Source organism: Crocodylus porosus, unplaced genomic scaffold, assembly GCF_001723895.1.
Source record: "Crocodylus porosus isolate Cpor-Errol unplaced genomic scaffold, CroPor_comp1, whole genome shotgun sequence".
In the NCBI taxonomy this organism is placed as follows: Eukaryota; Metazoa; Chordata; order Crocodylia; family Crocodylidae; genus Crocodylus; species Crocodylus porosus.
Genome location: NW_017728923.1, coordinates 1,210,048 through 1,221,986, shown reverse-complemented (window position 1 = coordinate 1,221,986; position 11,939 = coordinate 1,210,048). Strand labels below are relative to the sequence as shown.

Below are 11,939 nucleotides of genomic sequence, written 5' to 3'. Positions count from 1 at the left end.
TGCCAGGAGTGACCAGGAATAACGGTCACAAGCTGGCAGAGGGTAGATTTAGGCTAGATATCAGGAGGCGCTACTTCACTGTCAGGGCGGCTAGGATCTGGAACCAACTTCCAAGAGAAGTGATGCTGGCTCCTACCCTGGGGGTCTTTAAGAGGAGGCTGGATGAACATCTTGTTGGGGTCGTTTGACCCCAGTACTTTTTCCTCCCATGCCAGGGGGGCGGACTAGATGATCTATTCAGGTCCCTTCCAACCCTAGAAACTATGAAGCTATGTCTTAGCAGCCACATCCAGGTGACCCAGAATGAGACTGGCTTTACCAGAGGTGCAGGGACTTCCTTTTCCATGAGGCCAAAGTGTGTGTGTGTGTGGTGGGGGGCGGGGGGCACTCAGGGGCATATCCGAGGCTCCGGATGATGTTCAGGGCCCCGGAGGGGTTAAGGTAGGGAGGCTTCTGGGTCCTAGTAGCAGTGGGCTCCAGCTTGGCAGAGAGAGTAAGGAGATAAAGGGTCTGCCCTGGCAGCTCTAGGTTCCTGGCAGCTATGGGGAAAGATGTTAAACTTCCAGCTAAGGAGTTAAGCCTCTCATCTGCTCCTCAAAGACACTACTGCATGATATGCTGAGCAAAGAAGTAAAATCCCCTATTCAGCAGCAGGGCCCCCTCTCTGTCTTCACTCCCTGCTTCTTTTCCCCAAGTACTTAGCTGCCAGGACCTGAGAGCTTCCTGACACCAATGCCCTGCTCTGTTTCATCTCCACAAAGTCCATGTCTGTAGCTGCTGGACTAGTAGCATGGCTATACCCAACCAGCATCTTCCAGATTTGGTTTCAATGCTCCATGTCTTAATTAATGCCTAAGGCTTGTGTCCCCCTTGCCCACCCCTAGTTATGGTACTGGGTTTTAGCCAGTTCAGTTTGCCTTACTGGACCGGAAGAGAGGAAGGCCTCAGGATAAAGATAGAAGACAGAATAAAGAGAAATGGGCTGTTAGCCTTCAGTAGGAGGAAAGAGAAAATGTCATATGTCTAGTAAAAGGTCAATCCCCAATTAAGTTTTACAATACAAAATTTTCTCAGTTTTCAAGCCTTTCTGACCCCCAGAAAATGAGTGGGCTTTTTGCTTTGTTGCTTTTAATGCCAATTCCCCCTAAAGTGGGGAGGCTACCTAAGGGCCCTTTACTTTGGTGTGCTGCTTTTCCTAGGCATGTAGTAAGTTAGAAGGTATGTATGAACAGCAACACAAGAAAAAGCTGTGGGAATAAGAAGCAAGATTTACTTTTACCACAGCATGGCCAGAATGTGAGAGAAGCATGTTTGATTTTCTGAGGACAGCAGTAGGAGGAGGCAGGATGGCACAGTTAGTCATGTGGGAGGTTATTGTGTGAGTGACTGATGAGATCAAGAGTAATGTGCCTGAATGTGAGAGGAGACGGACAGAGGATACTGCTATAGGCAAAGAACCATTTAATCAAAATAGTTTGTGAACCAACAGGGAAAACAAAGCTTCTGGGAAGAGGCATAAACTGGTTCTGGGATCACAGTCATGAACTTTTGTCCTGTCCACTCTTTGTAACAGGGGTACTTTTGTACATAATGTTTCCTTAAATTTAGATTACCAAAAGTAATCCAATCCAATCAAAGCTTGGCCACTTGCTTTTTGCTGTTTGCTAATGCTTACTAGAGCGAGCATGTGCCTCAGAATATGTCGGTCCACAGCCTTGGTGTCCATTTTTTATGCCTTGGGGATATTGGATGTCCATGTAACTATGTAGGTCAATGGTTTTCAGTCTGTGGACCCCTGGGGGTCCACAGATTATGTCTAAGGGCATCACAAATGATAGCTATGATCAATCAAAAGTATATGAATACCCACACTTACAATTCAGAGGGGTCTTCACCTCCATTCAAGATTTTTTAGGGGTCCACAAATGAGAAAAGGTTGAAAACCACTGATATAGGTTAAAAAAACCCAAAACAAAACACATTCACTTCTTTTCGGAGCTGGTAATCATATTGTTCCCCATCCTATTTGAAACCGCCAGCCATGCAAACTCCTGGCTTGATTATTGGAACTTAATATCTAGGAATGAGGCTACACAACTTGAGATAAGTTCCAGTAGTGCTGAACATGATGACCTGTCTGTTATCAATGCAGGAAAGTGTAAACACATCACCCAGTATATCCCCATATTCATATCAGCCTTTGGGGTTGGCTGTGATTCCCTGAGAATTTGCCTCTTCCTCCAAGACTGCAGCCTCCCCCAAAATTTGTGTTCTAATCGGAACCGTGAAATTATCAACAATTAGAAATGGAGTTGTGGGTCTAGGGGACAACTTTCTGAGACCTCAGGCCCAAGACTCTAAAACTTGCTCCTGAATGAACCCAAAGAGACTACAGGCTTCTTAAAGGGCAAAGCCATCTCTTTTTGATTTGCCTTTTCTTAAACAACTTTTTTACATGCGTCCGTATATACTCAGAACTCTCAGAAAGAACAGAACAACATGTGCAGTCTAACATCTGGTTGGGAAAGGAAACAGAGATAAGCATTGTTTCTGTTTCTGACTCCTTATCCGTCTTCACTTTTCAACAAGCACCTATCAGTTGTCTAGAATGATCACATTTAGAATTCAGTAAATGGGCTCAGAGATCAGACTTAGGCGTTCCTGTTTTTAGGAAGCTTTCTGTTATATGATAGATATAATAGGATTTGTAAAGGAATTTCAAGTTAACTTTTTGGTCTGAGTTATGGCTATTGTGCTTATTACAGTAGTGGTACCATTTATACTTGAGACCCTGAAAGGTACTTGTTCTTAAATATTTTTCCATTACCTAATATGTTCACTAGCTCAAACCTATAGGGTAGGGAAAACTCACAGTATTTTGACTTCAGTGACCTATGTTGTTCTATAATGCAAAAGTAGAATGTTCCCAAGTAACAAGATTCCTTCCTTTTATTTTTCCAATAACAGCCCAACACAGGGGATTGTAAACAAAGCTTTTGGCATCAACACAGACTCTCTGTATCATGAGCTTTCCACAGCAGGATCTGAGGTCATTGGGGATGTGGATGAAGGAGCAGACTTGCTAGGTAAAAGATATTTATACCGTTTCTGTTCTCCTTTAGTTCTGTGTTAAAACTGAAATAGGAATAGAAAATATTATATAAGATCCAAATTTCATATAAAATTTGAATTTTATATATATGAAACTTTATAAAAATTAAAAAGGGATTGAATTTGAGACAATTCATGAATGAAATAATAATAATAAAAAATACAATTTTCATTCAAATACTTGGGGCCCCTGGAATGTTGGGACTGTATTTGTGCATGTAAGTTCACTTTTGTATATGATTCTCCTGTAGAAACTCTCTGAAAAACACATATATTCCCTTCTGTTCTACCAGCAATAATTTTGCAGACACTTGTAAATTAATTTAGAATGATATTGTGATTTTTTTGCAGGGGGGAGGGGTGATATAGGTTTAACAATAGCCCCACTGTTCGGCAAGGAAGTAACTAATAAAGACTTAAATAAATGAATCTCAGTTCATCTGCAGGAACATGGTTTCCTATGTTATGTCTTTTACTCTACTATAGTTTAAGCAGAATGCAGGACACTTTTTAAGCCAGTCTTGAAAAGGGGTTTACAATATCCTGAGCTTGCCAAATCCCCTGAGATGCCTGAGCAGGACTTTGGAACCACCAAAGAAGATACTATACATCAGACTGCAGACTAAGCCTAATGCCTGCTTGGGTAGGTCTTTTGGGTGGTTAGCCCAGAGGAATAACAATGTAGCCTGGTGCAGGGGAAGTTACAACACACAAGGGTAGGGGAAAATTTTGGTTGCTGCCATGGTGCTGGTGCAATTGTGTGGTTGTGGCAATAGCAGTTTCCCCCATTTCCCCCCCCAGTCAGGACCTGGGGCAACTTCCCCAATCTCCCTGCCCTAGTTAGGCTATTGGCTTAGGCCCCAAGTAATGACAACATTTAAGCTGCGCCAGTCTCAGTGAAGTTAATCGGATGTAAGAATGTGCTTAAGAACCTTGCCAAACAGGGATGCTTTCCTGACTCAGGGCCCTAGTGAATACTTATGTAGTACAGACATGAAAAATTAGAGTTTATAGATACATGTCCTACTTCCAGATCTCAATGGCTTGATTTAAGGAGCTCTTCACTAATTTGAGATGTAAGAGGACCTTCCCAAAATGCCTTCAGTGGTCTGAGTGGGAAGAGCATGGAGTTTGGAGGAAACAGATTTTCTTTCTGCTGGTTTCTTGTGAGTGGGGAAATGACAAGGGCTTATTGGTTGCATCCTCTCTGGTGCTAAAAATAGTTTTCACCAGTGCACTTGTAGATGTAGATTCAACTGAGCCAGTTCCTAGTCTCGTTGCAAAATTGCAGCAGGCCATTTCTGCAAAAATAAAATAAGATGTTTAAATCACTTTTGACTGGAATAGATAATGAGCCTTGCATTTAGACATTCTGAGGCCTTTGAGGACATTTTGCTGCATAGTTGATGGTTTAGTACTGCAGCACCTAACCACAGTAAAAGGGAGGAGGTAAGGCTGGAGGAACAGCTTCAGCTTCTATTTCCTGCTTTTTTTAGCATGTGTGTTGTCTTCAAACTTAAAGCTATATTATTATAAGTAATTGTGTGAAATTAACATATTTGGGATGTGAGAGATCCCAGAGTAAGCAAGACTCAAACTATTGTGGGGTTTCATTTGCACTGGCTGTCTGGTGAAAACTGAAAGTTAATCCCTTCCAAAGCCTGGTACTGATTCTACAACACTCACAAGAGCTGCAGTTGAATCCATAGAAGCAAATCATGGAAATGCTGGCGGTTGTCAGGAGACTTGATGAATTGCTTGGTTACACCCCAATTCAGGATGAGTCAAGAAGTTGGGAAGATTCCCTTGGTGAAAACAGCACCTTGTTAATGAGAGACTTGGCTTTCATTTCATGTGGCTGGAGGCAACACCTATACAGATGCCTAAAATGGTTGTGTTTATCAGCTCTTATGGAAGAACAAGTCTGCTGATGTACAAAAAACAAATTTTGACCATCTCAGGAGTGCTGTTGTTCATTGTTGTAGAAGATGTGACACTGCTACTCAGACTGAAGGAGCCATTAGTAAACACTGTCCTTGGATGTTAGAGCTTCATCTCCCTGCTCAAGCATGTACTTTGGATAGTCACCTTGGCATAAACTGTTGGCTACAGTCTTCTTGGAAGAGTCAAACAACTGTGGTGACTGAGAATCTTGCTGTTGTCCATCTGTTGTGTCCTTGTCCCCATGTGCTTCCCTTCTCCATGGGATTGCTTGGCCTTTTGTGTGACAATCTGCAAGCAATCGCAAGTATTTTTAGTGTGGATTGCTGCTTAGTATTGCTGGCTTTCTACTTGACACAAAAACCTATTGGAGAGTAGGAAATATGTATTGATCAGGAAAAGGCAAACTCAGCTTATGGATCATTCAGAACAGCACATTCCCCTTCACATCTTGTCAATGTAGAATTTTGATTCCCATTGATTAAGGTCTGAATCTCAGGCATCTCAGTCTGATAATCAGGTTTAATGCATCTCAGGTCGAGCATTCAAAATCAATTTTCAATTTTTGGCCAGTGGGGGTTTTTTTTGTATTATTTGGAAGTATTGGGAATGGATAATCAATGAGTACGCTAGAGATGGGACACTGGAGTGGCTTACACAGTGGTGATGCAGGAAGATCATAAAGCATGGGATTTCTACTTTATACTTTTTGAGTGAGCCCTGAATTCTTAGTGAATCCAGGTTCAATTTATTTTTAATGTACCTTTGGAAACTTCTGTTAATATTAAGACTTGGTGCAGGTAATCAGATTTTTCTTTTCAGCAAATGTCCAGTTACCCAAAAGCCACAACTGCTAGCATTGTACAAGTTTTCAACTCAGCACCTAAGTCCTAGCCTGTGATTGAAATTTAGAATAGACTTTGCTTTGTTTTATTTGGGGGGCATCTCTTGTGTGGAATATTTCAACTGTAATAAATAGCATGGTGATTTTATTGATCAGCAACCACTTGAAATTATGTTTTGATAATCAAATTCCAATTCAGTTGAGAGTTAAGTCAGTACTTAATTAGCCACGCTTCTAGAGTAACCGTCTAATGCATCGAGTCAGTTTGCTGCATGTACCTCTTCAACCTGGTTGAAACAATGTTAGCCACAAAACTGTAACACCGTCTTATAATTGTTTGTTGTGCAGCATTCAATGATCATGACTCTGGAAGAAAGGCTGTGAAAACTTTTCCATCTTGAAATTGGTTTCATGGGCAAATTCTTCATAAACTACTTCTTTTCAAATCTTTACCAAAGACTCTGTTTTCTTTTTCTCCTTGCTGCTTACTGAAATGGCCAAAAGGAAGATTTTTAATCTCTGAGCCTCTTTTGCTTGGAACTGATGTTTCTATTTACTCCTCTTCAGTGAATTCAAAAACAGATATGTACCAGAATATCTTGTGGCTCCCCTGCACTTGCAGGGTTGTTATTTGGGACCAGTACATTCACTTGTGTTGTTTGTAGGTTGTTCTTTCTGTGAGTAGGTCTTGCAGTCAACTCTCATTGTAAGTGAGCATGGAGTTGCTCAGTTCTTCAGTTAGTAGGGAGACTACAGAAGCAGCAGCCTAGTGTAGAGGATGAAACACTTAGCATATGCTCTACAAAAGGAAAACCCGTTTTACAAAAGCACTGAGAGCCCAGCTGCAAGGAAGTCCCTTGGCTTCAGTACATTAATTTAAATGACATATGTAGTATAAAATGTATAAACAAACATGTGTGCGTGTGTGCACACCTCTCCCATTTGACTTGCCTAAAAAGTGCTACCCTATGATATGTCAAATAAAATAGCATTCCAAAGTAGACTCTTGTTTTACATTTCCCTGTCCTGAATGTCTTTTCTTCTTGTGGAAAGATTCACCCTTCCTATAGATCAAACAAGCATGGATATGCCACCAAGAAAGAATTCTGAAACTCTGCAAAAGCTTTTGTTTGTCCACCTTACATAGCCAGTTCACTACATCACAGTACCAAGAAAGGCATTTTAAAGTGTGTCATCTCGAGCATCCTGGGATAGATTTTTATATTGTTTTGTTTCAGTTGCCAGCTTTTCACCAATTATGCACCTGGACAATTTTCTGGCTCTGACTAGAGCAGCAGAACTGTTATGGCTCGTCTGTCACTGAAGAATGGATATAGTCTGCAGTTACAAAGCTATAATAGTGATGGTAGACCATTTGGGTAGGGGAAGCTTTCTTGGATTTCCTAATAGGCCTAGGAAAATGGCATATCAGTTTCCTGAAAATACTGTCAAACTCATTTTCTTCTATCTAATAAATCATGAATTTTAGAAGTCCTTTGTTATAAATGCTTTCTCTTATGGACCAAAGGCTGATTATATATTTCCCCCCCTACCCACAGGCCCTAAAAATCCTGAGCATCACTGATAAAACTGCAATCTGTAGAAGTAGTAGCATGATCTTCTTCCTGTTAAATCTTAAAAATCATATGAAAGTTTTGTCCCATCAGTATCATTCCTCTTTTGTTCTGCTTGTTCACTTTTTAATCCTGTGTTCCTACTGTACCTATTCTGGAAATAGCCCTCCCCACTCACCCTCTTCTTGTTCTGACTGCCTTATAAGAATCTGGCACTGAAGGGTGAATGACCAAGGGATGATGGTTTGGGGCTATGGGAAGGTGCTTCCTTTCACTTCCAGGTGACATGGCTGTATTTGCTTTGGAGGTTAAAACCTCCCTTTACATAAAAGGGGGTTTGTGATGAAGAGAGAAATTCAGCCACTTCTGCGGTAAGTTTTATGTAGTTCATTTCTCATCATAGCAGTTTAAACCAAACACAGTCCCAATGTTGGGATACAAAGGCTATATTAAACACAACCGATTTGTCTTTTCAAGTTGAGAGATCTTTCAAATGTGCCTGTTTTTACTATAAAATATGGTTGTTAAAAACAAATATATCATTCGTGATGTGGGGCTGGAGGATGAGAAGGACATGGGAGCTAGCTTTTGTCCTGGAGTTTTAAATGGAACATGTCACAGGGAAACTGAAGTTCATCTAGTCTAGGAAGATGTGACCTCAGATTTTTGTCTGAAAAACTGAAGCTAGCTAAGCCATGTGGTTCCAGTTGCACTGCAGGTCACTTTTCCTCAATTTTTTTCTGTCCTGTATGTAGAATCATGCCATCTGCAGTCATGGCAGGTCCTGTCCTTACTATTTCATGCCTTTTGACATTGAAATGGCTGAATCATTGTTAATTTTTTTTAAACAAAATTTTTATTTTGTTGTTTTCAGTCACTGATTGATCCTTTTTTCACTTCCTTTTTCCCCTGTCTCTCTGTGCTTCGCTGGACATGGCCCATAGGGGAGTTCTCAGGTGTGTATCTCTCTGTTCAGTTTCCTTGTTTGCTGCTTTTTCTTTTCCTTGTTGAGTTTAGATTGAATGATGTGGTATACACATGTGATACTCCCCTACTGTTGTCCAATCACAGTTGGCTTTGCGGACTTTGTCCTGCCCTTTCCTTGTTTGGTTGCCTTGCACTAATAGGTCCCAACACAACAGGACATCTCTGCTTTATGCTTTACATGCCTACACTTTGGTAAACTTTTTTTTATGGCTGTCTGCAGGTTCACTCCACTCTCTACATTGACTTGTCTCTTAAGGACCTTGGGGAAACCTTGCTGTGTCTTTCCCTTTACTCTGGGATGGAAAGTTCCTTTTTGTCAGAGAAGGAACCTTTTGTCAGGTTCTGTGCACCCCAAGTCCATCCAGGTGTGCACAGAAATCTAGTTTAGGTTCTTCTCCTTCCCTTACATAAATGAAGTTTTGAGGAATCTGTCTGCTTGTTCAACACCTGATATAGATTTGGGTAATGCATGTATCCCCTTCTCCAGAACAGAAGTAAGGTAGTAGATTGCTTGTTTCTTCCTAGATGGATTTGAAAGTGGCAAATCTGCTTTTTATGGAAGGTTTGTTCTCTTGGCAGGATAGTTTGAAGATGGTGTCTCTGTGCCTTCCTTTTATATTTTTTGTGTGTGTAGAAGAGACTTACCACCATAGAGCCCCACTCTGTCATCAGAAGAAGTCACCAGGAGGCCTAAACATGCAGAATTTTCCCCTTTTCTTAAAATGTAGCTAAGTCCTGATCCAATTCCTATTTAGGCCAATAGGAGTTTTTCTCTTGATTTCAGTGCAAGTTGGATCAGGCCTTTGCCAGCTATCTCATGGCAATTTTCTTATGCAGACATCAGTGTGTTGAAAGATAGTCCTGTGAACATAATCCTGTGAAGTGCTGAGTCCCTTGCATCCAGTTGACTTCAGTGAGAACTGAGAATATTCAGTATTTCTAAGGATTGGACCTGTGAGGTGCTGATTGAATTTTACAAGGTAAAGGGAGACCATTATGCATCTCCTTTTCCTTTAGTTCAGATATTTTTTATTATTCACCTACTCTAGACCAAATCCTAAGGTCTCTCCTTTGGAAAACCCTCACTGAAGTTAATGGGAATTTTCTTAGTCAAGAAAATAGATTTGGCTAGATGTACAAAGAACAAGGACACCCCAGACATAACCTGTGATGTTTTCCTCCTTTTAATTTTCTCCACCCCCTGTCTTTTCCTCACCCTATCCATACTGTCTGTTTAGTTACCTGTGTCCTAGTCATGGGAGGCCCAAAGATGCATAGTCTGGAATAAATGAAGATGATGAAGTGGGAGGTGAAACAGAACCTTGCACTGAGCTTGTTCATAAATCTCCAGCTTAAATCCCCATTAGGCCAGGCTTTAGGAGAACACAACAGATTTACTCCAACTAAGCATCACAATATATGCAACCACATTGCACACATACCCATACACACTAATAAGCTGCTCTGTTTGCTGTTTACAGACTGGTACTTAATGGCTGCTTTTTTTCTCTTCTTTTCTCCCCCGCTCTCTTCCCCAACTGGTTCTGTTTCCCCTTCCGTATGGGATGGCTCTCATAGTGCGGGATGATTTCTTTGGTAAGGCAAAGGCCTCTTTTAAACATACTTCTTTTAAACTCCTCCTGTCCTCCTGACCTCTCTCCATGTATCTTGAGTTTCCTTGGTTTTAGTTTTTGTGGTGGCGGTGTCCCCTCTTTGAGAAGCAGGAGAAAGTTGTTCCATTTCTGCGGTTTGGGGGATTCCCTTCTGTATCTGGGTATAGTAGATTATCCACTTTGATGCTTCAAACTCTCTGTCTGGGATTAGCATGTAAAACATGGCTCTTCCCAGACTTTTCCTTCCTTTTGGTTGCATACTGGGAATAGATTTTTAAAATTTTCCCTTTATTTGCAACTTTCTTTATGTAGACAGGACTGTCCCACTATGAACATCTCAGTGTTCCCCTACATGGTGCACTTGGTTGAGGTGTCTCTCAGAAATGGCAACTCAATTGCTGTGGGAACTTTCTTTTCATTTCTCTGTTCCCATAAACAGCCATTTGTATAATTCCTGGGTTAAAGCAACCCTTAGTTTCCATTGTGCCAAACTGACATACAATGATAGCCATTGAAGCCAATGAAGCTCCCTGGCATTGTGGAGCTTCTTACTTGGCAATGACAGGCCTGCCCTCCACAATACAGTTCATTTCTGTATAGATGTTATGTGTCATGGTACCAGTACAAAGAAACCAAAATGGCAGATGAATTAGTCCAAAGGAGAGCTTAGAGATGAGCAGTTTGCCCACTGGGTGTCTGTACACATATGGGACATCTGGTCAGACACGCTGTAATTGCAGCATGTAACAGCTGGAGCATGTTAATTAGCACGCTTCAGCAGCTTCAGCATTTTGTATATTCAGTGTCCCCATACTTCAAAATGGTGGCAGGGGTGCTTTAACTAAACCTCATCATACACACCATTTTGAAGCAGGGGACACTGAATATATGTGACACTACAAGCACTTTAATTAGAGTGGCTCCCAAGAGCTGCTCTAATTAAGATGCCCCCCTGGAGCACATGTAGATGCCCATTATGTCCTCTGTTTCTGGAACATTGTTAGATACATAGTAACTTGATTTATTGCTAAAAACTTGTAGAATGAAGATGTAATTTATGACCAGTCATACGCTTCATCAGCTCTGAGCTCCATACATACCGTATGTGTAGTTCCCACTAGCATGTACCACAATGTATAGTCATCTCTAAGAAAAAAGAAAGGTTTTTTCTCTCTTTGTGTTCCTTCCCTCTTCCCACCACTAAAAAAATTATTTTTAATTGGTTTGCATCCAGCTGAGAGTTTCTATGTGCTACTTCTTAGGTATTTGCAGTAATCCCTGACGCAGCACCCAGATAACATGTTGCCCGAAACATCAAAGTGACTAATTTCCTGTCTATTGATTTTTAAATATATATATATTTAAATGCTGCTTCTTGTCCATTCTTGCTGGGAATTTGCTTTTGCCATCATAAACCCATCCCATCTAACTGTGGGAAGAGGATTTGTGTGTGGGAGTGTTGTATTCTGTTCTCACTTTGTGTGTCCTGTCATGTTTTGCTAAATGCCATTGATTTCAAGTGTGTGTCATTCATTCTTTTACTATAAAAGTGAATTAAATGAAAAGTTGGGTTTGTCTCATGAAAAATGTCAAATATTGCAGTTGGGTTTGTTCATTAACCTACTCACATGAATGTAAAAAGACCTGACTGATATGCTATTCAGTTTGGACCTTAGTGTTCTGACTATAATTTAAATTTAGAGACTTTCTTACTCTTGGTTTCAAGTCTGTACTTTGAACATATCTATTAAGAAAAACAAAAATCTTATGATATCCAGTGTTGGGTCATAGTTTGGAAAGCACTCTGCCTTGCTATAATTTTTGTGAAAACTAAGAATCCTTGAGCTTCTAGTTTCCACTGTAGAAACT

The 11,939-nt window shown here is 40.8% G+C and overlaps 1 protein-coding gene across 28 annotated transcripts in view; it reads left to right on the top strand.

Moving 5' to 3' along the window:
* Positions 1 to 11,939, top strand: part of MAPK8IP3 (mitogen-activated protein kinase 8 interacting protein 3) — a 111,290-nt gene that overhangs the window by 65,138 nt on the left and 34,213 nt on the right. For 20 of the 28 annotated variants that reach the window (XM_019539900.1, XM_019539895.1, XM_019539885.1 and 17 more), the window contains 3 exons: positions 2,968 to 3,086; positions 8,415 to 8,426; positions 10,036 to 10,053. In XM_019539900.1, coding sequence (XP_019395445.1) covers positions 2,968 to 3,086; positions 8,415 to 8,426; positions 10,036 to 10,053 — 149 coding nt within the window. The remainder of the gene's footprint in view (positions 1 to 2,967; positions 3,087 to 8,414; positions 8,427 to 10,035; positions 10,054 to 11,939) is intronic. The other 8 variants (XM_019539881.1, XM_019539907.1, XM_019539898.1 and 5 more) reach the window with 2 other exon arrangements.